This window comes from Zophobas morio, unplaced genomic scaffold (assembly GCF_036711695.1).
Source record: "Zophobas morio isolate AGI-343-1 ecotype UQ-CSIRO unplaced genomic scaffold, CSIRO_AGI_Zmor_V1 ptg000081l, whole genome shotgun sequence".
NCBI classification, from domain to species: domain Eukaryota; kingdom Metazoa; phylum Arthropoda; class Insecta; order Coleoptera; family Tenebrionidae; genus Zophobas; species Zophobas morio.
In genome coordinates this window covers 24,018-51,575 of record NW_026972186.1, presented here as the reverse complement: position 1 = coordinate 51,575, position 27,558 = coordinate 24,018, and the positions used below count along the sequence as shown (strand labels likewise).

The following is a 27,558-nucleotide window of genomic DNA, read 5'->3' as shown; positions in this document are numbered from 1 at the left end:
TTAATCCAGTCATTTTATATCACCTTCTACAGTGTTGTAGTGTGTGTTCCGTTATTTTAGTTTGTCCTGTAAGTATTTAAAGCATTGTTGTTGTTCAGATTATTATCAGTTATCATGAATGTCTCATTTCATATTTGTTTGGTGTTTCACAATTTGTAGAATACGAAAGTGTTGGTAATAAATACGAGGAATCATTACTGAAGACCAAGTTCTAATATGCATGCAGAATTCCCTATGTTTGAATAGCGAAGCTAAATAACTTTCCTAAATGTTTTATTCAATTTTCCCCACAGTTTGCGGACACAGTGTGTGTATGTATAACATTGTATCACACAACTAACTGGGATAACATTAGTAGTCTGTTTTGTTGTTGTTTTTTGTACTAACTCAAAAATGGCATTTTTCCCAGCCCACAAATGAAATGTTCATTATACAGATAAAGGACAAACGCCACGTAATTACGTTTCATAGTCACAGTAAAGTAAAGTGAAATTTATTCGTACCAAAGTATAACAACTCTACACATGTCAGATATCACGATTAATATAAATTATAGTAATTCACATGCAGAATCAATAATAATTAGTCACAAAAATCAATGAGAAAAATAAAAATATATATTAATATCTAATTCTAATTTAGATTTTATATAAATAACTGCCGGAGCATCTTAATAACTAATCTATCAACATGACAACAAATACCTGCAGTTCTTTCATACTTGGATGGAGAAGAATGAACAATAAATGAATGACTTCATAATGTAATGAGGTTACTTTCTCTTTCGTGAACTTCGAACGTGTTATTTACTTTTTCATCTACTTATTTTAATTTTACTCTCAATTTTGACTCAAATTTCGTCACTGATTTATTTATAATTCATCTTATTAAAGAAATCCAATTTGCAGTTTTGAAATTAATTAATGGTAATACACACGAAATTTTTATGATTTTGTTGGTGAAACGTTTGTAAGAAAGATGTTTGTCTATTAGACGAAAAGTGCAAAAAAGAGGTAAAAAAAAGGCAGACATTTTCATAACACGACTGAGTGAACAACATTCATCATGTATTTTGCTGTTTGGGAAAGTATAAACGCAATTATTTTACTGCCTTTGGCATTTATTAGTTTACGGTTACTATAGCCAAATATGTGTGTGATGTGATTTATTACGTCTAAAAGACGGAAATATGTTTGGGGTGAGAAATGAAATTACAGTTTTTAATGAAAACAGTTAAACTCTCGTTCAGCCCGTGAAATTTGTTGCAGACGGGTGTCACAAACGCATACTTGATAACATTGACATGCTATCGTCATGAAAAATTAATAATTTATTGGAGAATCCACTCTGATATGTCTGCGGAATTAATTTTTCTGAGATACGTGATGTTCTGTTTAAATAACTTGAAACCAATGTTTCTTATTTAATTTAATACAAAAAAAAAAAAACTTAAACAAGAACCTTTTGGAGGCGGTGTGCTTCTCGCCGGGGCGAGAGTTTCTTGTGTCACAGGTCGAGATCCTCCACAACATCTTCTACAACTTGAAGTTGGACAGTAGCCGCAATAGTTTTTTCTACAAATCGTGTAATAACAGTTCGGTTGCACATAGTCCGGTTGATAATAATACTGTGCATAACGTCGGCACCTTTTTATTTTATTAAGTTTTCTCTCTTCGTTGTGCCTGCGGTGCCTAATTTTAATACTGTCGTTGGTCAAACCACCGTTACGCAATTGTAAAAATAGTTCCGTTTCTTGAACATGATCGTCGTAACTATTGTAAAAATTTCGCAAATAATTTACACGATAAGACCCCCTTTTTTGTACGCCTTGCACAACAACCGCAGAAACTACCACTACACTCACAGTTATTAAAACGTTAGTCCTCATTTTAAAAATAACACTGTTTTTTATTCGTTATATTTGAGGAGAAAATGAAGTGAATGCCATCACTGTCATCTCTGATAAGGCATTGGCGCGGTTTGACGAATGATTAAATTTTAGGAGGGTGTGTCGCCATACGCTTTCAAACAGATAGGTAAATTTTAACTATTTTATTAAATAGATAACATATTAGTTAAAAAATAAATAAATTCACTAGCACCGTCCGTGATAAATTGTTTATACATACTTTTTATTCTAATAGTATGCGATGTTCAAAGATTAGATGAATAATTAATTACAATTGGCAAACATTTACATAAATTAACTTTAGCGAATTGACATATCACTCATCACAAGTAATTAGGATGCCCGCTTGTGTATAAAACGGAAAAAAATCATCAACGATGGGCTGTATGCAAAGAACAGCGAATGCCGTAAAAGTTAAAAATATGGAAATTTCAAAAGAAGTAATGTTGTGTATTTTTCACTTTGGCAAAAACTGCGTTCGACGTGTGACGACAGTACATTAGACAGTTATTTTATTCGGTTCCCGAAATATTGCACTCAGTCGCACGTGTTGGTATTTGATTTAAGGTGAGGAGAGTGGCACAACTTGCACATGCTGCCGCAGCAACTCGCGAGGTTGAACTGAGGCCAAGAGACCGCCAACGCGAGAACAACTCGCGAGGTGGTGTGTACATAAATTTATTCATTACAGTGAGTCCGCGCCTTTTTCAACAACACATTTAATACTCTAACCGAGAACACACTACTTTGATAAAACTCATAATAGTTACTCAACTTAATAAACCGGAACTGCGTATTATTTGCTCTGTTAACTCGTTTCTAGGGATTCAGAAAGATCCCTGCTTTAAAATCTGCAAATATTCAATTTTTTATAACTAATACGAAATGATTCGTCGGGATTTGATTGTCAGTTGGACCCAAATTCCTTGCTTTAAAATTAATTCGCTTTTTGTAGTGAACTTTTAAAATTAGACGCAATTTTTTTTCTTCTCGAGCGTAAGCTGTAGGGAAAAATATTTATTGTACTTGTGTCGAATTGTACATCTTGTAAAACACGAAAAAATGTAGGTCTTTCGTTTTGGGGCTGCTTAAAAATCTCGCTTGAAATTTATAATGTGACATGTGGCTAAAATGTGAAAAATAAAATGCTTTTCTAGGTACATATGAACTATGATTTATAAATCCACCCTTATTTTTATCTTTACGTATGAGGCTTTGGGAAAAAAATGGAGTTCTAGAAAAAATGTAGGTACTTTATTATACTCTACACTTCTGTTTTTAGAACATTGCCTAAACACGGTCTCTCTAAAAAATTAATTAAACAAGCAATTCGGTTTATAAACGAAATCAAAGATCATTTTGTGGAATTTTGAACCTTTTAAAAAAATTGGTCGAAAGTTGTTTCGACAGAACTTCCCTCGCTCCTGAAGTACAATGAAACATATCCAGCATTCTCAAGTATTTATTTATGTTTATACATCGAAAGAATGTCGCGTAGAAATTAGTTTGATTTGAATTAAACCACAATCGAACAAAATGTTTTGAATATTATAATTCTTATTTTATCATTATTATTATGAAGACGTGTTTTTCACATTTTCGAGGAAATGGGGTGACTCGTTCTTAATTTGACCAATAAAAAATCTGTAATGAAGTCATCAATATACTAGTAGATAATACTAGTCACAGCACAAAAGAAAAGTAGTCGCAGCGTATTACCAATGCAAGAAAAAAAAATTGGTCGAAAGTTGTTTCGACAGAATTTCCCACGCATCTCCACAATTTATAATATGAAATATAACGATTTTTTAGAATTTCAATATTCACAACGAATAACATCATTACAATTGAGATGGAGGTGGGAGGGCGGAACTTAAATTTTACCTTTTTTCTGGATATACGTAACAATCTTTTCACGACAATACATATTTAAAATGGTAAATTTTTGTCGGGAAACATCGATTTTACAATTACGCTCCGCCCCTCGGTTTGACAACGAATGAAAAATTCATCACAATTGAGATTAGGGTGGGTGGATGGGGCTTATTTTTTGGATTTATTTTCTTTAACACATACATAGTTTCTTTCAACAACATGTTACTTATAAACATGTTTCACATAAAAGTTTCTTGTAGAGAAATAAGCCTTTTGCAATAAACTCCGCCCTTTGGCTCACAACGAATAAAAATCTGATCACAGTTGAGATGAGGGTGGGTGGGCTGGTTTTGTATTTTGCCTTTTTTTTTTCTTAATATATGTCCGTACTTTTCGTTTCACGACAAGAAACTGAAAACATGTTTAAAAGGGTAAATTTGTAGAGAAGTGTATGGGATAAAATTTACCATTTTAAACATGTTTTCAGTTTCTTGTTATGGGAAAAAAACAATATATATTTTGAAGAAAAAAAGATGCAAAACATAAGCCCCACCCACCCATCCTATCTCAATTGTGATGATTTTTCTTAATCGTCGACAGCCAAAGGAGCGGAATTTAATTGTAAAATTCCTATTTTTCTACAAGAATTGCTTGCCATGTGAAACATATTCTTGAGTGACGGTGTTGTTCAGAGAAAACTATATGTATTAACTTAAAAAAAAAAACAATAAGAAAAGATTAACCCCACCCCGATCTCGGTTCTCAATCGTGATGAATTTTCCATTTCCCGTTTTAAACACGTTTTAAGTTTTCTATTGCGAAAAGAAGATTACGAACAAAAAAAGGCAAAATATTTTGGCTTAAATGTAGATTTCTTTTCGCGAATTTCTAATTTATTATTAATAAATATTAGTGAAAATGTGTTGTGTTAGTGCTGTGAACACGAACGAAAGTAGATATTTTTCCGAAAAGGACCGAAAACGGGGAAGTACGACTTCAGTTTTAATTTATCAAGTTCCGTGAATCGTTTAATCGACAATGTTTAAATTTTGGAAAAAATTTCGAAACGGTTGAAGTTGATCTGCCAAAGCCATATATTTTCACGATATAATTAAATAAAATTTAGATATAATTAATATTATTTATAATGCTCAAATATGGTAAGTAACTATTAATATATGATAATCAAACCGAAAACCGTTTTACTAAAAACACGATGGTATTAAAAATAAAGCAATTTGTTTAAATATTGGTAAGTTAATCCTGAAAATGTCTTAATTTCCCGGCCAGAATATGAAAAAAAATAATTTTTGCAATCTCATCGTGACGTGCGATGACGTCAGTGTCCAAGGTCACGTTTTTCGGTCCTTTGTGTTCAGTTTTAATTTCTGTTTGATGGTGACAAGATCGTCGCGTCCTTTTGGCGTAAAAGTAGAGCAATTTCGCGAATTTCTAATTTATTATCCTATTCACAGCACAGTCGTCGCTCTTTGGTGGCAAACGTGGAGCTGTGTGTATCTTGTAACATTTGTAATTGAAGCATATTGTACTGTATATTGTACGTGTTACACGTTCTTCTACCTTTGATAGGAGTCGTTTCTTTGACACTCGTCTGCACTAAATCAGCAATGTTAGTATTTTGTGATATTACGTTGGCAATATTGATAGTAAAACCTTTGCTGCCATGTATTGGTCTGTGCATTTGACAGTTAAATTGTAAAATAGAAATTGTCCATTATTAACGGACTCATTATTCGGAAAAATTTTGAGATGACGATCAATTTTTTGGGGTTGATAAACAGATACATTTTGACTAAAAAATTACTATGCTCACAAAACGTCAAGATTTCAAAGTATTCAGTTTTGCAATTCTTGATTTAATCAATATAATAAATTGACCCAGTTATTAATTTTTTTCAGACACCCCGTATAACCAAATCTAAAAAATATTGATGCAGTGATAAATCACAAGTATAGGCTCATCATACTTTGCACATTTAAGATAGCATTTTTTCATCAAAATTTTGGGGTGGCGTCATCATTTTTTTAAGGGGGATGAGGAAATAAATTTTGATCAAAAATTTACTAGCCTATGATAACTTTAAAACATCTCCAAGAATTCAGAACATTCGGTTTTGTGGTTCCTGATTAAATCAGTAAAATAAATTCACGCATTCAATTTTTTTTTAGTCACCCTGTATATGCAAATCTAAAAAATTATAATAGAACGGTAAATCACAAGTACAGACTCATCATATTTTGTACATTTTAGGTAGGATTTATTCGGCAAAGTTTTGAGCTGACGTCATCAATTTTTTGGAGGGGATAAATAAATATATTATGATAACTGTGAACCATCTGCGCAAGCTTTCCAAGCTTACGGCTTTGCAGATTCAAAATTAAATTGCAAAATGTTGTTTTATAATTTTGATTAAAAAAAATCTGGATGCTTCGGATAAAAACTCAATACGGAGTCGTAAACTACATGTATAGGACTATGTTATTTAACACAATCTAAAACCCATTTACTATATGCAATTTTGAAGTGATGTCATCCCATTATTGGTGGGGATGATTAGGCAAATTTTGGTCAGCGTTTTACCATCTACATGATATTCTTAATATAAATACAAAATTTCACAACAATCGGTCTAGTACTTTCGGAGATTGTCTGCCTAATAAAAATCCGGGACGGCAGACAAACGGACAGACAGACGGAAATGTGAGACCTATTTCTTCGTCTTCTAGAGGCCATGAAAGATCGAGAAAATGTAAAAGTAGAGAGTTGGCCGACGGACTCGATTACAATACTTCCTTTGCTTACGCTCGGGAAGTAAAAAGTAGACGGCCAAATTCGGCATCGAACCACTACCGCATGTCGCACGGCTTCGTTGAACGTTTCGGAGTTCTCGACTTTGCTGCAACGCCACCGAACTCTTGTCCGGTGTTGGTAATATAATCGTATAGTACCTTGAAATTGTTTTTTCGAAAATTTGAACGTTTAGCGAAAAAACTGACAGCGGATTCGTACATACAAGTGTAGGAGTATATTTTTATATAAGATTAAAATTATTTTAAAATACAATTCAATGAAATAACGTCATCAAATTGATGGTGGGGACGATTATCCAAAATTTGGGTGACATTTAACAATCTGCATGATATTTCTAATATATGTACATACAAAATTTGACAACAATCGGTCCAGCAGTTTCGGAGATTAAGTACTTGTCTAATAAAAATGGATACAGACACCAGACAGACAGACAGACAGACGGAAACGGGAGACTACTTTTTTCGTACTGTAGGGGTAATGCACCATCGAGAAAACATAAAAGTGGCACTTCGTCCAATGGACTCGATTATTATACTTCCTTAGCTTAAGCTCGGGAAGTAAAAATGCACTGTATATATATTTCATACCGTTAAAAAAAAGTAATACTTAGAAATTATCGAAATCAAACAACCATTTATAATAACTAGTTGTTTTATTACAAAAAAAATAAATAAAATAAATACAGTAAGCTTCTGGAGAGAAACCTCAACCGAGAAAACTTAAACTATAGTTTTTTAAAGGAAAGTTATACAGGAAAATGTTCTTTAAGTAGGTGGAGTTCGAGAATTTCCTCATACTATGCGATACAATGCAGCTAAGCTGAATTAAAATCCGAGTTGTTTTAATTAAAAAAGTCAAATGCTTATGGTGCTTTGCTCGTGTTTATGCTGTCTGTCGGAAATTATACGTAACCACAACAATTTAGACTTACCTTTGCATCCAGCTGCAGAAAAACCATAGTGAAGATTCTGGCATGTGTCACAATGAAATCCATCTACTCCAGTTTTGCAGTGACAAAGTCCTGTATGTTGGTCGCATAACTTAGATTTGGAACCGGTAGCGTTGCAGGCGCAAGGAACACATAACGCCGTAACATTTCCATACCCTGACTTTAGTCAATTTTTTGTTAATATTTTGTGTAGCATAGATTTACGTTTAATACCTCGCACTGGTTGCAAGTTCTCCCCGTGAAATATTTCTTGCAATCGCACTGGCCACTTTCCATGTCACAGGCAACAGAAGTTGCACCAACGAGATCGCATTGACACGACATACAATTGGACATCAAAGCGTTTCCATAATAACCTACTTTACACTTTTCACACCGCCATCCTAAAAAATTCGCCGAAATAATGATTTTGAAATAGTTAACAATTAGCATTTCGATTAGATCACCTTCAGTATTTCCTTTACATTTTAAACATTGTCCTGTCATCTTATCGCAAGGACCTCCATTGCAGTTGCAAGGACTACAGACGCTACCGACTTTCGTTGGATTTCCAAAATATCCATCGTCACATCTGGAAAAGAATAACATTCAGGTGTAACCCCACCCAATACATAAATTGGCGCGCTGACTGCAGCAGTGAACAATTCCCGTAAAGAGTATATTTACGTCCACCAACTTACATTTCACAGTGGTCACCCGTATATCCTTTAGGGCACTGCGTACATACGTATCCGCCTTCCTGCTCAGTACCCTCGCTTAGAAAATCGAGCTGGCAACTAGGGCTAAAGTTGTTCTCTTCTTTTTCGAGGGGACATTCACATTTTTTGCAATCGTCAGGTCTTCCTTTCAATGGATTCCCGTAATAACCCGGTTTGCATCTTTCGCAATTTTCACCCATGGTATTATGCTGGCAGAAACACTCGCCAGTATCGGGATTGCAGCTTTCGGAATGTCCGTTGCAGTCACATTTTCCGCAATAACTTTCTCGAGTTGTAGTGTTTGTTGTTATTCTGACATATCCGAACGCACAAGATTCACAAGACAGTCCCGAATATCCAGATGGACAAAAACACTTTTCCACATCAGCTGAACTGTCTTCGTCGTCGGCATGCAAGGTGACCTCTTCCAGCAACGATTCAATTTGGTCAGTATGAAACGTTGCTCTTAGTAGTACACAACTGATGTTTGACATTACGCTAAGGAAGTGTTTACGATCTACTGGATTGTCTTGGATGTTAGCGAATGAATTCTGACTGTGCGAGGGAAGGTGATACCATCCATTTTCTTTGAGTTTTACGTTAAATGTTTCGTTAGATGTTGAATAAAAATCGTTACCGATAGCGATCTTACGACCGTCGGCTCCAATAATTATGACGTTGGGCCCTGTTGTTGGTTTTCCACTTGTATCACCTCTCATAATTACCCAGTGAACTTTGAATGTTAAGAGGGACCCATAATATTCTAATTTGTTACCGAGGTATGCCTTTGGAGCCAGCCAATACAAAGTTTCGGTAAATGGAAGTTCGTAGGTTCCGATTGAAAATAAGCCTTTATTGTCCCAAAGAGGTTTAGCTACACTTGATATTTTTGAGTCTGTTATGAGCCAGTTGTCTAACGTTTGTACCTGAAAAATTATTGTAAATATGTACATCAAACATTTTAATTTTTAAATGTTAAACAGACGTTACCATTTTTGGTGTCACCAAAGCGGATTCGCACAGATTGGTTACTCCCGAGCAGTAGCATTCTGTACAACCTTTTAGACTTTCAGCGTTCAATGCAAAGTATCCTGGTTTACATCTGTCGCAAAATTTTCCATTAACATTGATCTGAAAAAAAAAACAACTTACAGAAATTAAATCTGTACTGTCTACACCAAATAACTGGGTCTTTATTTGATTGTTTACAGAACAAAATAACAAATTTATAATATGTGACGCCATCTACGATCCTATTACATACATAACGGGTGTTTAACAAAAAAAGTCATCGAGTTGGCTTTGATTTCTTGTAAACATTGTGAAGTATGTCTACAATTAACCTCAAATTTAATCGATGACTGCTGACAATGCGGAAATGTCAATTATCTATAGAGCAGTATGAATGAATAAAACACATGCGTTTCTTTCCGTTTTCTGCTATCAAAAAAGTAATGCCAACTTGATGACTTTTTAAATGAATACCCAATATATAAATTGGAGGTAGAATGAGAGGAGGGAAGATAGTTTGAAAAAGTTCGTGGTGTGGCGCTTTCGACAGACTATAAATGGCTCCTCCAACTTCTCTGAAAAAGTGGTTGTTCTAGTAGTGCTTTGAAAGTATTTGCTGGGTATTGGGCATAAAAAATAAAAATAATTTAACAAAATAAAATATATATAGAAACAATAGCAGTAAAATTTATTTGAGGTTTTATATTGCAATAAATATTTTTGCTTTTGCTCCATAGTTAAGCAAATAGCAAGACATTCTTACTACCAATGGATCTACATATTTTAAACCGCCTCTGACCCTCTGTTGTAGAACGATCGCTGCCGATGTGGTACGGAAATGGTCATAAATGACTCTTCTATGGAGCTGTTTTTCCAGCAAATCTTTAACATGGTACATTGAAGTATGTTCCCTCCTATGATTCTACCTCCATGGTTTCAATTAGATGTTTTTATTTAGAGCATACGAGGGTAAAACGCACTTTGCATTTACATTCGTCGTCACAGGTTAATATGTTCAGAGTGCCTTTGACATCACAGGGGCACAATTCGCATTTAGGCCATCCTTTAAAACCTCCAGCGCAGTATTCGCATTTTCTCCCTTCGTATCCTTGTAAACATTCACAAGTTCCAGCAAACAAACCCTCTTGTATGCACGTTCCAAATGATCCCGGTGTATCGCAATTACATTTTATACAGGGACGAACGGCATGTATATCTGTTTCATGAGGTCGATAGTATCCCATCAAGCACTTTTCGCAGTTAATACCGGTAGTAAATGCCTAAAGACATTACAGCTATATTAAACACGATACCTACTCTCAAAAGATATTTCTGCAGCCCTTACCGTACAGTTATCGCAGACACCTCCTCCTTGATAATTACCATTTATGTCCATGCTTAGACCCGCTTTATCAACATCCTCATCATAATGGCATGATATTGCATGCCCGTGGCAGTTGCAAGGTAGACACTGATGGGCATCTCTGGAAGAGCCTGGACCCCATAGCCGTTGATTATGCATTGGACAACATTTGTCGCAGTTTGAGCCGCAGGTGTGATGTGAACACTCGCATTCTGGATGCTGTTGGCATTATTTCAATAGCTTGTTTCGTCATTACCGAAATTGTTCAAGAGTTCGTAAAAAAATGTATGTTAAAGTTAGCGGTAATACATAGTATGAGTATAAATAAAGTTGAAAAGTAACCAGTTTGAATAGAGTTACATCCACACTTTTTCTTTTCGCCGAAATGACATAGTTCGGGAATTCTCCGCTCTCAAAAATATTGCTTTAATATGTTCGTAACTATTTTTATTACGTTTTTTTTTACGTACTAGATAAAAGTAGATCTACACTTATAATATAATACTGGCCGAAAATTCCTGCCGTCGTCCATTTTATTAGAATTTACCTACTGTTGACATTCGATAAATTCACGCAGGGTGTACCTATAATAAAAACCAGAGACCAAAGTTTCCTAGTATGAAAAACATTCGAGTGAACATTGCGTATGTAGACTATTCCTGAATCTGCAAGTCCGCAGCAAATAACATACATCTGTATCAACAAAAAAAAAAAAAAAAATTAAAAACTGTCTAGGTTCTTAAGATGCATGCCTAGGATGTATCGTTATTATTATTTTTTAATCGTTGGTAATTTATTTAAAAACTGTAGTTGTCCTACAATATTGTTGACACGAACGTTACCATCTGTTATTTTGAATTATTTATGGGTACTTTTTATATACCTACATACTCTATTGTTAGCTCATTGTCTCCTAAGTATATTACCTTTTAGTGTATTTTAATTTTGAATTTTGAAGTTCAATTATAAAAACAGCACCAAATGTAGATTCCTAAATAAGTATACGTCCGTTTATACGTAGAAACGGGTTTATGTTTTTTCAAAGAAGCTTAATAAACTTAATCTTTCCAAAATATTCTTATCAGAAGTTTCCACTGAGATACTGTATGCGGTAGACGTTTTCAACTAAAAGAAAAAACTTTTATCGATTTATGCACCGTACAACATTTTTGTTAGTTGCTCTTTCCGTACAGTGCATCAATTGCGATGAAGAAACAAAGCAGATACATTGCTGCTCTTCCTCTCTGCGGCAACTTGTCCAGTGTTTTTCCTAGAAAGGCACCCGGTTTGTCGTCTTATATGGAGTGTGACAAAAACCTCTGAATTCATTATGTTCAACTATGAAATAATTATAAATTATTGAACAGATCTTATTTCTGGATGAACTTTCAAAGTTTACGAAACCATGATGAGGTACTATTTATGTCACAAATATATTAGCGTTCAGAATTACAGAATATTTCAATAACCTTACCCCTGATCCAACATTGTGTCGACAACTTTCGGCGTGACCATTACAAACGCAGTATCCAATGATGCTGATATCTCTTATAGTATAAAACAGTCTTTTTTCTTTTAAAATGTCCTGTGAAAACCAACGAGGTAGCGGTTCTGAGTTACCTCTTAAGCCCATTAAACGGAACTGCACGTAACGCGCTTTAGTAAACTCTAATAATTCAGGGCTGGTTTCATTCGCTCCAGGTCTTCCATTTATTAAAGAAGTGTGAATCTAGAAAGAAGATAGTGTAAAAGTAGTTACAGATTTTTCATAACGAGAAAATTACCTCTCCGTTTTCCATGGGTGTTAATTTCGAATAAAAAGAAGTACATATAACTTCTGAGTCCGTAAAATAATGGGGTTTCCCTTTTATTCCAGGTAGACTAAAGCGGTCAAAACATTCTTTGTCGCTTCTGGCAAAATACTGCCACACTTCAAAATCGTTACCATTTGTGGAACGTTCGAGTATCCAAGTTCCTGGACGCAATGAATTTGCAGATTTTATTATTACGTCGGTGATTTGGTAGACCTAAAAATCCCTTATAACTTAAACAGCACATTTTAACTTAATTCTTCTTCTAAACTGCCGATAAAATTTGTACATTGTAGCATGTAGCTAACTGGTCTGGTGTTCGGTATCTGGTCGCTGTTTTTAACAGTACAAGTGTAAACTGAGATGTATATACTAACAGTCATAGGGAAAGTAGAACTGCATCAGTGTTTATTAAAAATGAGGTTGTCCTTAAAAAATACTGGCCGCTGAATTTTTGATGTGTAGGGTTTTTTACGTGTTAATTTGATATACTTTTCTCCTAACAGATTTGTAAAGAAAAAAAGAGAAGTAAAAGCCGCTTTCATAACCACTACTACCTACTTGTTCTGTAAATTCATTTCTTTTAACAATTAAACTTTATTTATTCAATTAAAAATTACTACACATCTGTGTCAAATAGCCATGCGATTTGATATTTAATTCATTATTATTTTAATTTCGAGTAATTGCGTTGGTCCTTATCACAAAGCAGAATTTATCTTATCTGTTAATTCAACAAATCGTCGAACTCTTCCTGAGCCAGGCATTTATTTGTCTTTTCGAATGGAAAATAAGTAAGTGTTGTCTTACCACTGTTGTAGTATCATATTCACTGTGTAGTGTATCATTGCAAAATTAGAATATTTTTTTTCTACTTTGCGTTAACAATGGCCTCATTATTAAACCGAAAACAGTTTAATAATGGGATCAATTGTTAAACTGTATTTCAGGTGGCGTGCAAGCCCCCTTCTTCCATTTTTTGAGGCAAACTTAGGTTAGATTGTTAGTGTTCGATGGTTAGATGTCAAAGTTTGACATTGTGAAGTCAGCCACAACGCTACAACTAACGTTTCGAATTAAAAGGCCCTTATAACCTTGAATTTTTATTAATTTTTTGTTTCCGATCAGATGCAAAGTAGAAAAAATAGTATATTATACTCGTTTAATAAGACGCATTGTGGCACTTATTCCTTTGGAGCACTCCTCGCTGCGCTCGTCGTGCCCCAAACCCATGCGTGCCACAATAAGACGTCTTATTAAACTAGTATAATAATATACTATTTTAGTAGCGAAATAAATTTTCCGAAATTAAACTGACAATTAATTAAATGTCATTTGCACGGTTATGCGATTAATGGTGAACTTTTTAGAGCAGAAAATCGAAACTTCCTGTATACGGCAATAACGCTTTTCTTTAAAAGTTTATTGTTACGTAATTAAAAGCGAACATTTTTTGGACTGCTTAGTTTTACGTGTAAATGTCCTTTGTACGAAAAGCAATTCGCTACCCGGTATTATGTTGCTGTAACAATTTATATTTTGTTTCAAGCCTCATCAATTAATCGAAATTTGGATCTATAATGTTTAAATTATCTAATAGCGTTTTTTGGCAGGGTAATAATTCCAGCTTATAGTGACTTTTTACCTGTTTTAGATCGATGGTAATGGTGACATACTCGTATTCTGCACCATAATATATAGCAGGACTTTGCCACCACTTGTTGGAGCCATCAATTGCGTAAGTAATTGGGTGTTTTTTACTGGGATCTGTACTGAAATTATCACAAATTCCACATCTTCCTTTTCCTCCTTCCATCATCCTACAAAATTCTTCCCGTCCATTTTCGCCACATGTTGCATTAGCAGAAATTATTGCTTTCGTAGCGAGGTTGAATGAAGATGGCCACAACCCAGAGTTCATTGCAGTATTCCTTCTGATATAAATATAGTCTTTTGAATGTTTTCCTCCTACAATTTAAATACATACATCGATTTTTATCAAATCTAAAAGAAAATAAGGTAAAACAACGTATTTATTTCAGAATTCTAGAAAAGGTACGACCATGTGATTCGTCCAAATCTAGCAAATGTATTTTTTGTAACTTTTTGGAAAATAACAAACGGCTACATAAATTAACTAAAACTGTTTCCAAATTCATACACCGGGTGGTGAATTAATTTTGGTACACAGAATTTTTAAGATTTTTAAAGATGACTTTGAATAATAGTGTGTATCTTTTCCTTAAATTTTCTGCAGCAAACCTGTAATGAAAGAATGTGTTGAAAACTGTAAGACGTTGTGCAATTAACCCGTTGCAACAGCGAAATAATAAAACTACAAAAAATTTAGTAGGTCATTTTCGTGTTTTACAAGCGGTGAAACGTCGAGAAATCATGAAAATAATCATTCGTCAAAATAACTGTTTGAATACTTCACTAGCTTATGTTAGAGAAATATAAATTGATCTTAAGTTGTTTTTGATTCGGAACTTCTCTCGTTCCTAAGGTGCACGGCCATTAGGCATGTTCAAGCAAATGTTTACTTATTTATTTATATTATTTGTATATTAATTTAAATAATATACATATGTAATTCAACTCTAGCAGGATCATATTCCATTCATGAATTTCAAAGTTTTTCCTTTAATTTTTAATTTAATTTTAATTTTTATTTATTAAAATACATATTACTAAAATACCAGTAAGAACTTACTTCAAATTCTATTTCAATAAACATTGATTTAAAAAGGGTAATTTGGGGTTCGTTAGTTTGTCCTAATTTGGAAACATACTAAAAATACTGTATAAACCATGTAAGTAGTAGGTACTAATCGAATTAATCGAATAGGAAAATCATACAAGCCTAGAATTTCCATCAAATTAATGTGTGATCTGACAACATATGAAGAATACTTGAATCTATTTGATATAAACTATTCCCTCCATTACTGTAAAGCAACATGTAGGTACCTAACGCGCACGTTGTGTTAATGATTAATTCGGCATACACTGACCTACCTTAATGACACTGTGGGCAGTTATAAATGAGGGTAAAAATAAAACCAACTTCTTCAAAATGAAGTGGGCATACAGTATTTTATTTATACACGTCCGGAATAGAAATATCTCAGACGGCAGATGTTTGTAAATGTTTGTTAATATTTTAAAAATATTTTTAGATATTTAAAAATTTTAAGAATCGATTGTAGTTCATAACATTGTATGTTTGTATGAAATTGCTTTTTTTTTAACATTATATTTATCAAGTGTTGGTCAACTTTAGAATGTCCGAATTATTATGCATGATACTTGAATAACAAAACCGAGAAACGTTTTTTTGATCCATTTGTTCAATTTATTAACTTCTACAATTATTATTTTTGTGAATTTGTGATACATAAAATGTTTGGGTAATAAGATCAGTATTTTGATATTTTCTTTTATTTTCGCTTTAAATTTAATCTCATAGCTGTAAAATAATAAGCCCGTTGTAAAAATTTAATGGAAAATGAATCTTCGAATGTTCAAGTTTATTCAAATTAAGTCAATATGTGAAAACTTTGGTGGGTAAAGAGACATGGTGTGTTGAGTCTCTGGGTCGATGACTTTCGCCTTTGCTCTTTGTCGCATGGTTGTATGAACCCATAAATGGAATCTCTTCGCGAGTCATCCGCTTTATTAGCTCTATAGTACTCCTATTATGCTCTAGTTTTGGGTTGCTGTCGAGATTTCTCGTTCAGCACGATTAATTGAATCATGTAAAAAATGTAATGTTTTCCAAGAATCTGTTATTTGTTGTGAAGTTCACTTTAAGAAAATTCATCTATTCGACAATTCTATTTTAAGTACCAGTTTAGAAACAATCAAGAGAATTCAAGGAAATTGTACAGAAAAACCATTTTAGAAATATCTAAAGTCCAGCAAAAGATAAACGCAAATGACTTCAATTATGAGTATTGCTGCTGTAAAATGTCCAGTCGCTTTCGAAGCTGTAACCTGTGTAAAGCTGTCAATCAAAATTAGTCGCCACCCAGGACCGTATTTGTTCTCTAGTAAATGCATTCCTAATGTATAATGGTTTTATTGCAGGTTGTGGTCTAAAGTACTAAATACGTCTCATAAAATAATTGACGGGGTTTGCATTTATCTTTTGCTGGACTTTACATATGTTTATATTTCTCATACCGCGTTCGACGTTAGATTTGTCTACAAAAATGTACTAAAACCTACAAGATACAACAAGTGAGATAAATTCTGGATGAGAAACGTACAAAGAAAAAACAGTCTGAAAACAGATGGTGGAGAGTTTTTGGATTTCTCAAAGAAATCCACTAGGTATAAATTTTCAAACGAATGCATACGTCATACAACAAAAAATAAATACAATGACGTTTGAAAACTCAAGAGGATAACCGACTTTAGTGATGAGTGGAATGGAAATTACTACCTACTGAATACAAGTGAGGAGGTCTTTCATATGACGCTGTCAGTATTAAAAAAAAGATACAATAATAATAATAATTATACCAGTTTGAATTCAAATTCATTAACAATGGTTTAAGCAAGACGAGTTGTTGAATAAAAGGGAAACATCCTACGTAGTTCGTTAGTAAAACAATATTAACGAGAAACGTATTAGGATCTTGTAAATGGCGAAAGAAATGAACTTGATTAAAATACGAAAAAGATGCACTATTTTACAATGGTCAATAACCCGCATTTTTTTGTACTATGGTAGTCTCAGGCAAAATGACGCCTTTAGCACAAATTTTCGAGAAATGTTGATTGTCAGTGAAAGTTTAACATCATTGTAATCTGCAGACCACTTAGCCTCAAATGTGGATAGTGCTGTAACCACTAACACTCTAGCACAGGTTCGGTCTCGTGCACGGGCTGCTCATGATTTTATTTCGCTTTCAAACTTTAGGGAACAATTTTATTTTTCTGATGTATTAAATTTGTTTATAACTAATGACGCTATAGAGCCTGTTATGGAATTGAATGTAAAAAATTTAACTGGTAATTTAACGAAAGTGTATGAAAACAAATTCACTTTCTTTGACACACAGAGATTTTTATAGGTTTTTCTTGTTTTTTGGACATTCCCCAGTTTATGATGAATGAAAATAATGATTTTTCGTTTCCGTCTATCTGTTTGTTAGTGAATTTTTAGGTAACTATTCTCCGAACTTCTTTTTTGGGGTGTATTTTGAGTCTGTTCTGTCTGTTATATAGATTTTTTACTGTTCATCATATGTAAATATAAAATTTTGCTTAGAATTTATATTGTGATTCCAAAACATTTTCTGACTAGTATTTTTTAAATCTTATCTACTTACTTATTTATTAAACCTGTGCAATGTTCATCTAAACTTCTGTGGTATTTTTCTTTGTGTACACACTTACACAAAAATTTCATGTTTTTTTTTTGCAGTGGGTTCGTAAATGAAGATGAGGGGATTCGCTAAATTGTAACAGAAGCAGCTAAAGATTAGAATTTTGCATTAATTTTAAATTGGGTGTTGTTTTGCAAAGTGTTTATTACACCGATTATTATTATTATATTAAGTACATAGGTCGCCACACTTACATCTCACTAAGATGGGTATTGTTTTTTTTTAACATTATTTTTGTCTTTTATGAAGGCTATTTTGATCGGTAATTTTCTCTTATTTTTGTTTTATCAATTTTTTTTACGTGTATTTTGTAAGTAAATATTGAGAACAGCTATGAAAGATGAAACGACTGCGACCTTTCGAAACAGTTCTAAAAAAATTCTTCATTTTAAACATTAAGTTGCAATGTTAAATAACAAAGGTGGTTGGATCGAAAGCATTAAAAGTACACGATTCTAGGAAATAGGGTACTTTGGAATCTTCGATTTTGCCTACCTGTTTTTTTCGGTCTTCCAGCTTGTACCAGAAAAAACATGCACACTAAAAACACGGTCCTTCTGAGAAGCATGGTTAACACTTATTTTAGGCCTTTTCCACAAATCTGTTTTGCCCTGTTGTAATAAATGATACGATTTGAAAAACATGACACTAGGAACTCATTTTTGCACTACTGTTTCGAATAGTACATGGTTGTTTACATAAATAGCACGTGGAATTTAGTTTGCGCAGTCTGCGTCTATCCGTTCTAAACACAACACTCTTGAAAACTGAGGTCGACTGAGGTAGGTTTACCTTCGGATAACTGAAATAGCTCAAATACCCGCCTCCTTTGCGTTGGGTCACTTGCACTTGAATATCGTGTCTGGGACTCTGGATGTGAGTGTATTATTGGTTGCCCTCGCTACGTTTTTGTTCTGTCTCTGTTAAGCCGAGATCAAAGCAACTGTCTAGAAAAAAACAGCTTTAGAGTTCATTTTTTATTAAAGAAACATTTTCTGTACTCCATTGAAGAACACACACGGACATTTTAATTTATTAATGACATTTGCTAAAGGACTGTAACTTTCTAACATTGGTCAACAGTGTAAATGGGGAAGGGTGAAATTTATTTACTTCTAAGTCGTACATATGATGACGATTTTACTGCAAAAGTCATCATAACTACAACTCAAAATCATTATTAATTACATATGAAAAGAACGTGAAAATCATGAACACTGTGTTACATTGAAGAACGAAATAGCAGAAGTCAAGTACATATCATAAGGATGCATGCTGTTTCCAAATACAGTTTTACAGGCTGTTAGAATTACAACTTTTTCATGGGAATGTGTTAAAATAAAAAAAAAAATAAATAAATTCTTGAAGAAACTCATTGCATAATGTTTGAAAAGCCCTGTAAAAATATTTTGGAACATTAGTACGATCGAAAAATTCGCTCGGACTAATTACGAAACAACGTGTGTGATTCTAATTATGTAAAAGCTCGAAAACGGAGATCTAATAAAAGCGTTCTAAATAATTAATGTTTGCTAAACATCTGCAATATTTTCCTTTTATTGTAGCGGACAATATATTTGTTACACAAAAATAAAATTCTTGTGAGCAAATTCGTTATCATAAAAAATACACCTAAAGTCCCTGATATGTTATACATGTATCGATTAACCTATTTGGCCAGGTAGTAGGCAGAAACGTATACCTACTGTTGACGGGTATTTAAGACAGGCAATTGTCACAAAATAAAATTTGCCCACAAGACTATAATAAGCGTACTACGTTGATAATTTACAAATGATGAAGCCGTCCTGAAGCTATTCTATATGTAGGTATATTCCTAGTAGATATGTGTATAAACATACTCGTCATCAGGTCTGCTATAGTAGTAAAAAATGGTACGAAATTTTCGTATAGAATAACATTGGAGTTGTCTGCTTCAAATGGTAAAAAAAATGTCTTACGCTTGTTGAGTGTTTTTCAAGTTAAGACATCTTTCCATTTATTAGAAAAATTACACTAAGAATACCGCCGATCGGCAATAGCTTATTGTTCTATACATACAAGTTTACACTCGTTTTTGGATAGACAAATTGAAAATTCGCTTTATTGTTCTAAAAGAGGCTGCCGGTGACCAGCCATGGTGCTATACAAATACAGTGCTTTCCCACTAACAAAAGTTACATCTATCTAGTTAAACATAGAGTAGTATAGTGTCATTCGTATTTGTCTATTGGCTGTGTGCGTTGATTCGAATACGTTTCCTAAGCTTTCTTCAGTGGCGCATCGTTCGGGCAAAACCTTGGATGATTATTGAACCTCGCAACGATTAATGCGCCCTCTGTCGGCAGTACTGAGCTGTGTGACATCACAGTAAACAAACAATTCGGTCTCCCTCCCCTCCCCCCTCCCCCCAAAAAAATCTTTTCTAAATATGTATAATACTAGATTAGGCTAAGAATAATTTTTTCTTGTTTGCTTTTAGTATTGTCTTTCACAACAAATGTAATATCTATTTTAGCCTCCCTCTTCAAAAAGTTCATTTTTTTGTGTCTATAACATAAAATACAGCCAAATGAACGAACAATCTTTTGCACACTTACAAGACGCACTCTTTCTCGTAATAAAACGTACGTGTGCGTCATTTAAAAAGCTATTGTTATGAATCGTTATGTTGTAATTGTAGATTATCGGTGAGGAGAGGTCACGTAGCTAAGGACAGTCGATATAATTGGTAACTGATCTGCCGTAGGCCGAGCGCTGGGTTCTGCACTCGACTCACCCTGCAGGCTACGACTCGGCCGCTTCTGAGATAAAAATAATAATAACAATAATTAGTACAGGAAGTACAGAAGCGAATAAAGATGTTCCAATGGAAGAAGGATCTCTCACGTGATATTCCCACAAAATGTAGAACGCACGTAAGCTTTATCTACAGGTCCTTCTCTCGTTGAAGCGTCTCTTATAACATGTAGGATATAGGTATGTACATAACAATATGATACACGAGGTGATGAATTTGTTTATTTTTCTTCATCTCGTAAATGGCAGGAGATACAAATTCGGTTAATCCGGATTAATGTTTGTTATTTCGAAGTCTCCCAGAATGTAAATTTAAAATTTTCCAGATTACTTCTGTAAAATGTTTCACACAAATATTAAGGAATATTAATCTTTCTTCTGGCAGAATCGAATTAGGATCTCTCGTCGTTTATAACATTATAACTTTATAAAATACCAACAGTGCTTCTTCTGTTAGTCGCAAATGTGAGGGACGAATTCAGTAGGAATTGTGTGGGATGTCTATCGAATGTGATAAAAGGGAAGGGAAGGATCCAGAAAATGTCATTTCACGAAACTACAAGGCGTGAATGCTTGAAAGACCTAACTATAATGTCTATAGTCTCTCAAAGTCTGCTGTCGTTCCCTAGGTGGATGATCTGGAGATATACATTTTTGAAAACGAAACTTACCTACTGCTAGACGAACCATTCATCTTTTTGTGTTTGAGAGACTAGATCGGCGTCTCCGCCGTTTACGGGCGCGTTAGGCGCCGTCGGCGTCGGTCTTACTTTGCCTGGCAGTAGAGGCGGGCCCGGGCCGGCGTGCTGAGGCGGAACCCTAGTGGGCCCGCAGGGTGGCGCCAGTTTCCCTGAACGGCGGCGGCTGTTGCTGCTGTGGCGGCGGCACCGCTACTCGTTAAAGTCGTCATGCTCCCACCTTGCTTCATCGCGCCGTTGGAACCGTACATTTGTTGAACTGGAATGTTTAATTTTTGTGGTTAACGAAGAATAAACACGTATCTGAAACTTAGAAAGAAGAAAAAAACTTTTCATCTTGCCATAAGAATTTGTAATGATCCGTGCTCTTAGCAACTTTCCGTGGTCACTTTACTATTTTTTGGTTAATACCCCACCAACATTTCTTTTGAGTTATAATACTAAGTTATGTACATAATTCAGATATGTAACTTACGTGGATATGGAGCATTGGGTTGTGGCACATTTCCGTTTCCGGATCTGGCACTAGAGCTCCATCCTTTTCGACATAAACAAATCGAAACAGCAACAATGCAGACTAACAAAATTAGTAGTGTGCTAATTACTGTCACCACAAACCATGTCATTTCCAGTCCTAAAATGGTTCCAGTCTCGTTATCTGCAAACAAAAAAGTGCAAATTATGCAAAAAAAATACCACAAATTTATTAAACAAAATTAGGTTTTCGTGACTAAGTAGTAGTCGAAATTTAGACATTTATTAGTAATAATGCGAATACATTTTAGAATCATTTTACTTGCAAAATATCTGTCTATTTTTTATTTAAATATTTCATTACTAAAAAAATTGCGGACTTACTTAATTTTTTTAGTTTAACAGAATTGGTATACTGTTGCCCAGAGAACAAAAACCATGAATTTAAAGAAAAAAACATTAGAAATGCTCACATGATTTTTTCGTAGTATCGACAACATATTCTGCTGATACTTTACAAAACACAGAATTAGTCACTATAATATATAATACATATACGTGATAACGAAAGATATTTTCAAATTAACTTAATAGTAATAATCATAAAAAATCATGGCAATTATTTTTTTGCCTATGTAGTATCAAAGTATAACACTAAACCCATTTGAAGAATAATAATGTAGCATATGATGAATATGTTTAGGAATTCTCTACGATAGGGTTTTTCAGCGGTCCTCCCATAATGATGTTCCAGTTTCAAGTGTTAGTGATCTACAATTTTTTATAATAGTGTAATACTCACTTTGACAAATTGTATTTGAAGATTCGTCGGAGCCGTCGGCGCAGTGGTTAATTCCATCACAAACCAAATCGTTAGCTATGCAAAATTCTCTCAGATTACAGCGAAACTCTGTGCAAGCATGTTCTGAAACAAATATTACAAATCATTTCAAATAACCAGGTTGTACTCGCACTTATAAAATAACAATAAACTAAACAAATATGCAATATTAATTAAAATACTTCTGGGGCAATAACTAAGAGAAGTGTTGCAACAGATTGTATACATTAATTTCTATTAAGGTATCATCAAAGGTTTTTACAGGTTTATTCACGAGACGCTCCTTGCCCAAAAAAATTCAAAACGCAACCAGTAATGCAATTATGCAGCAGTCTTATGTACTATCACTATTTTTTTTTAGGTAAAACTTAGGTGTTTGTTATGATAATTATTGGAAGTAAATGCCAATCGTTGGGTTAAAATAAAAAACAAACAAATTCAGAACAAGAGCTCGTAAGGGCTCTCCTGTATGGAAAATATCATATAGGTACATATAAAAATCATATCAGTCTTTTCGTTGTTTGCATACACTCTGAATCAATTTTATTGAAATGTCAGTTTTAACATGACAGTGCCCGGCACTTCGTCAATGTTGTTACACAAAACAGGTAACGAAGTTTTACGGTGTTTCACCAACAACAATAAATCTTGTGCACTCAAAATTTCAAAGTAATTTATGTAGTAGATACGATAATCTTAGGCAATCAAAATTTCAACGTAATTTGTGTAGTAGGTACATACTTTCGGTGATTATTATACATATTCTCTCCTTATTAATTTGTAACAGACAAACGAACACGAGAAATTTACATTTTCTATTCGGCGAATTGTGAATATTAGTCAAAATGAACTTACCAGCCACCATAATAGTTTCTTATCGCTTTTTTAAGTAAATATTTTTTTTTATACATATATAAATTGCACATTTGAAACTAATTTTACTTGAACAGAAAAATGTGTTTCCAAGAAATTCGAGAAAATAATCGGTTTACAAAATATTTTGAGAAAACTAAAATTTTCTCAAAATTACTAGAATTGTCTGAGGGGCGTAACTCCTTGGTTATAAGGATTTAAGTGTAATCGCTTTGCAATAAATTCAATATTTCATAAAAGTCAGTTTTTTTTTATAAGTGTATTTTCTTTCTTTGATGTGATCTGTTTGTTTATGACGCTATTAAATTTTAAGCTGAACTCCACGGTTTTTTAAAGTGCATCTGATTAAGTTAATTAGTTACAATACATATCAATTACTTACTAGGATCTTTAACAGCCGTGATGACTAGTTTAAAACCATTGGAATCAGTGCCCCATCCATCCGTTACATACTTAAGTGTAACGTAGTTAGTGCGAGTAAACATGGCCCCTAAAGTTTGTTTCGTGTTCCTACAGGATAAATCAAACTGAAAAAAATTAATCAATTAGTTCGTTTTACAGCATAATATGCTAATTTAGTAATAATAATAAAATACATAACTTCATTTAACTTTAATATCGTTTGAATTTCAGTGTATCGAGAAAACAGAGTATAGATATACTAAATTCACTATTTTTGGTTTCTAAAAAATTCTATAATCACTTGGGATTTATTAGATGAACAAGGCCTTAGCAAGTCAGGCAGGAAGTCGGAATCCTCGTCAAAGTGATGACAACATACGCGTGCCTATTTGAAACTTACCTGAATTACAGGGTTAACCGAAGTATTAATGATGGCTCTAATGAGGGGTTGGGAATTTTTCACCTTGAAGTTATTTTGCGAGCACCCAAAAATAGTGAGTTTAGTATAAAGTAACCTCATTTGACATACACCTGCAAAAACTTATATGACTTAAGCGGCTTAAGCCAAACCATCCTTATAAGTCAAACTGGCTATTCTATTACTTAACTCAGTTCACAGCTACTTTATGCCAACAATGGACAGTAATAATTTTGCGGTTCGGGTCCACAAAGCTTACAATAGCCAGTTTGACTTATAAGGGTGCTTTGGCTTAAGCCGCTTAAGTCATAAAAGTTTTAACAGGTGTATGTCAAATGAGGTTACAGTACATAACCTTGATGCAACCTCTTCTTGGGCACGATGTATCTTTCGATTTCATAACGGTATGCTTTAATTGTGATTTAAAAGTCACAAGTAGTTTTAAAATAAGCACCAAAAAACTGTAAAACATCCAACTGATACATAAACGGAAAAAATATTTAGCTTTTTAGCTCGAAGTTTAAGCATCCATTTGATTATGTGACCTCTCTTTGAGCTAATAGTGTTAGCACGTGTTGGCTTCATCATGTTTTCTCATTTACATGTTATTATTTGTGAATTTTAATTATGCGTACCTTGTAAGTTCCAACAGCGTGTGCTCCATCGTAAATATAAAGGTGATCATTACAGTCGAGTTGTAAAAAGTCGAATCTTAACATAAATCTTTGTAATATGGAATGAGTCTGAAAAGTGATAACGCAGTCCAGATTTCTTTCATTTTGCGACCATAAGACAGCACCATCGATTTTGCGATAGAGTTGTTGTAGAAAATGATTTTTGCACAACGATTGCATGGAATCTGTAAAAATCAGTTCATGCATTGAGTCGGCGAAGAAAACATTAACAAACACTGATTCCGAAAAAAACATGAAGATAGCAATTTTCAAAGTTACATAGGTCGTAGCGAAAAATTATAATAACACTCAAAAAAAAATTATATGTATCCGAACTAAATTAAAAAAGCTACATCTTGTTATTTGTATTATTTTTTTTTTAACTTACAGTTTCACTACCAAAGATTGTGAGGTGTGATTGAAATATGAACAAAAAAACTAAATAAAAATCGTGATTAAGTATAATTTCATGCCCTTCCTGTTTACTACCTCTTTATTCTTCAATTTAAAGGAACTTTCTTCGATTCATATGTGCTATGTCGTATATAAAACCTACTTATCTAACCATCACAGAAATTTGTAAAAACAGATATAAACCATATAAATTTAACTAAAGTGAAATCATTGTAAGAAATGTTTCATTTGTATTGAAAAAAGCAAAGTTTAAAAGTTTGGAATTGTCGATCTATATGTCGTCAGTGTTTGATATCTATTTTTTACGTACACACATCACATTGAGAACTCACAATATTTGCTTTTTTCGGAGGCTGAAAATGTCGTGCATATTACAAGAATCAAAATTGCAATTGAAATGAACACATTATGGAATGGAGGCCCCGGTCCCCTTTGACTCATTGTCATTTTCACTCAAGTTTCATTAACATGATCATCACTACCACATTTTCATACCAGCCACCCAGTTTTCGTTGAGAGTGCACTAACATTATCACATATTATTATTATTTTGTATAGTACATCATCGAGTTATAATGTAGTCGTGTTATTTTGCTGGAACATGGAGACATGTTGCGGTTACAATATGAATTATCAAAATTGATGATATGTAGCGTACGCGATGACCGATATGTATGTCGGTAGTAAGAATAAGAATCTATTTTAGATTGTGATTTTAAAAGCGTCACCCGCGCAGGGCTCTGGCGTCGTAAAATCGATGACGACGCCGGCGACGTTTACAACGTCAAGGTAGCGATATCTAGCTCGGTTGAACGGAACTGCATAAATGTAATCTGTAACACCACTCGTATAAAAAATATTCGAAATTACTTATCACGATAGTAACCCTTTTCGGGTAACCAAGGCTGTAGGTGTAAATAAGATAAGCCATTTTGAATTTTTTGATGTGTTTCTATTACCACTTTAAGTTAAAAAATGTTTGGTTGTTATGGAAACATTTTTTATCTCTAGGGTTAAAAACAGCCACTTTAGTCCCGTCCCGATTTACAGGGATTAAAATATCAATTTTAGTCTCGGGAGGGTAAAAAAAATGTTATTTAACAAATGAACGGTAGTCATGTAATATATTCGCTCAAGAGAAAAATAGTTGAAATTCGCAAACATCAAAGTAAATGAAGAACGTTATGTTTTGAAATTGTTTATTATAAAATATACTTTTTTTATTTATTTATCATATAGAAATATCAAATTATTATAATAAAATGTTTATATATATATATTGAACGCGTATACGCGGCGAAGTCATTAATTTTGGCTTAAAAAATACGTTGCCTTTGTATTTTTCGACAAAATGATGATTAATGATCATGATTGGGTTAATTAAAGTAAATATCCATGTATTGTCAATTGTTGTTAATTATAAAATATACTTTTCTTATTTATTTATCATATACAAATATCTAATTATTATAATAATATTGTATAAAAATATAGCGCGGCGTTACATGCCTATGTTCGGACTCAGTTCAGACTGGTGTCGGTGTCGAACTCGACATCCTATTCCGCCGTGCCTCGTATATGTATGTGTTCTATAATATAAAATATAAATTTATCAAATTCTTCATCCGGTGTTGTCAACAGTGTCTGAAGCAATAAAAAGATTTTATTTCCAAGAAATCTTATCTGGTTTGTTCATATTTGTAAAAAGAGTGCGTCGTAATAAAAGATTCTTTAAAAGCATCGTTATCTCCGTAAATAATTAAAAAATAATTTCACATTTAATTTCAACGTTCGTGATGTAGGTAATGATAATGGATATTCGATAATTATAATATAATACAAAAAAGGATAAAAGAAAAACATTTGATAAGATGTAAAATTTTTGTAACCAACAGGGGTCTCGAATTCCAAATATAGCACATTTTTGGATTACGAGACCATCTATTAGTAATTATCACCTAGGTGATTTTCACTTATAAACTCGGATGTGAGATAACACTGATAATTTTTCTATAGTTTTAAACAATTCTGGTGATAAATATCTAATCTGTATCGTTTCTATTGTGTGGTTTCATTTAGTCTACGTATTGGATTTACAAATGGTATTAACGAAAATT

At 33.6% G+C, this 27,558-nt stretch overlaps 2 protein-coding genes across 2 annotated transcripts in view; both read right to left on the bottom strand.

The window, feature by feature from the left end:
* Wb (wing blister) overlaps nucleotides 1–18,633 on the bottom strand; it is a 29,797-nt gene extending 11,164 nt beyond the window's left edge. Inside the window, exons 1-11 of the mRNA XM_064076045.1 lie at nucleotides 18,344–18,633; nucleotides 14,098–14,420; nucleotides 12,426–12,668; nucleotides 12,116–12,370; nucleotides 10,624–10,860; nucleotides 10,259–10,558; nucleotides 9,258–9,398; nucleotides 8,250–9,193; nucleotides 8,016–8,140; nucleotides 7,783–7,952; nucleotides 7,552–7,729 (exon numbers count right to left, since the gene is read on the bottom strand). Of these exons, the coding sequence (XP_063932115.1) occupies nucleotides 7,552–7,729; nucleotides 7,783–7,952; nucleotides 8,016–8,140; nucleotides 8,250–9,193; nucleotides 9,258–9,398; nucleotides 10,259–10,558; nucleotides 10,624–10,860; nucleotides 12,116–12,370; nucleotides 12,426–12,668; nucleotides 14,098–14,420; nucleotides 18,344–18,416 (2,989 nt within the window). The 5' untranslated portion in view covers nucleotides 18,417–18,633. The remainder of the gene's footprint in view (nucleotides 1–7,551; nucleotides 7,730–7,782; nucleotides 7,953–8,015; nucleotides 8,141–8,249; nucleotides 9,194–9,257; nucleotides 9,399–10,258; nucleotides 10,559–10,623; nucleotides 10,861–12,115; nucleotides 12,371–12,425; nucleotides 12,669–14,097; nucleotides 14,421–18,343) is intronic.
* A 177-nt stretch (nucleotides 18,634–18,810) lies between these two features.
* LOC135144037 (uncharacterized) lies at nucleotides 18,811–26,178 on the bottom strand. The gene is made up of 7 exons (XM_064075972.1): nucleotides 25,774–26,178; nucleotides 24,989–25,212; nucleotides 23,916–24,060; nucleotides 22,622–22,744; nucleotides 21,821–22,003; nucleotides 21,319–21,604; nucleotides 18,811–20,652 (listed from the first exon to the last, which is right to left on the bottom strand). Exons 1-6 carry the CDS (start codon nucleotides 25,886–25,888, stop codon nucleotides 21,414–21,416), a joined length of 981 nt encoding a protein of 326 aa, XP_063932042.1. The 5' UTR covers nucleotides 25,889–26,178; the 3' UTR covers nucleotides 18,811–20,652; nucleotides 21,319–21,413.
* Nucleotides 26,179–27,558: the final 1,380 nt, after the last annotated feature.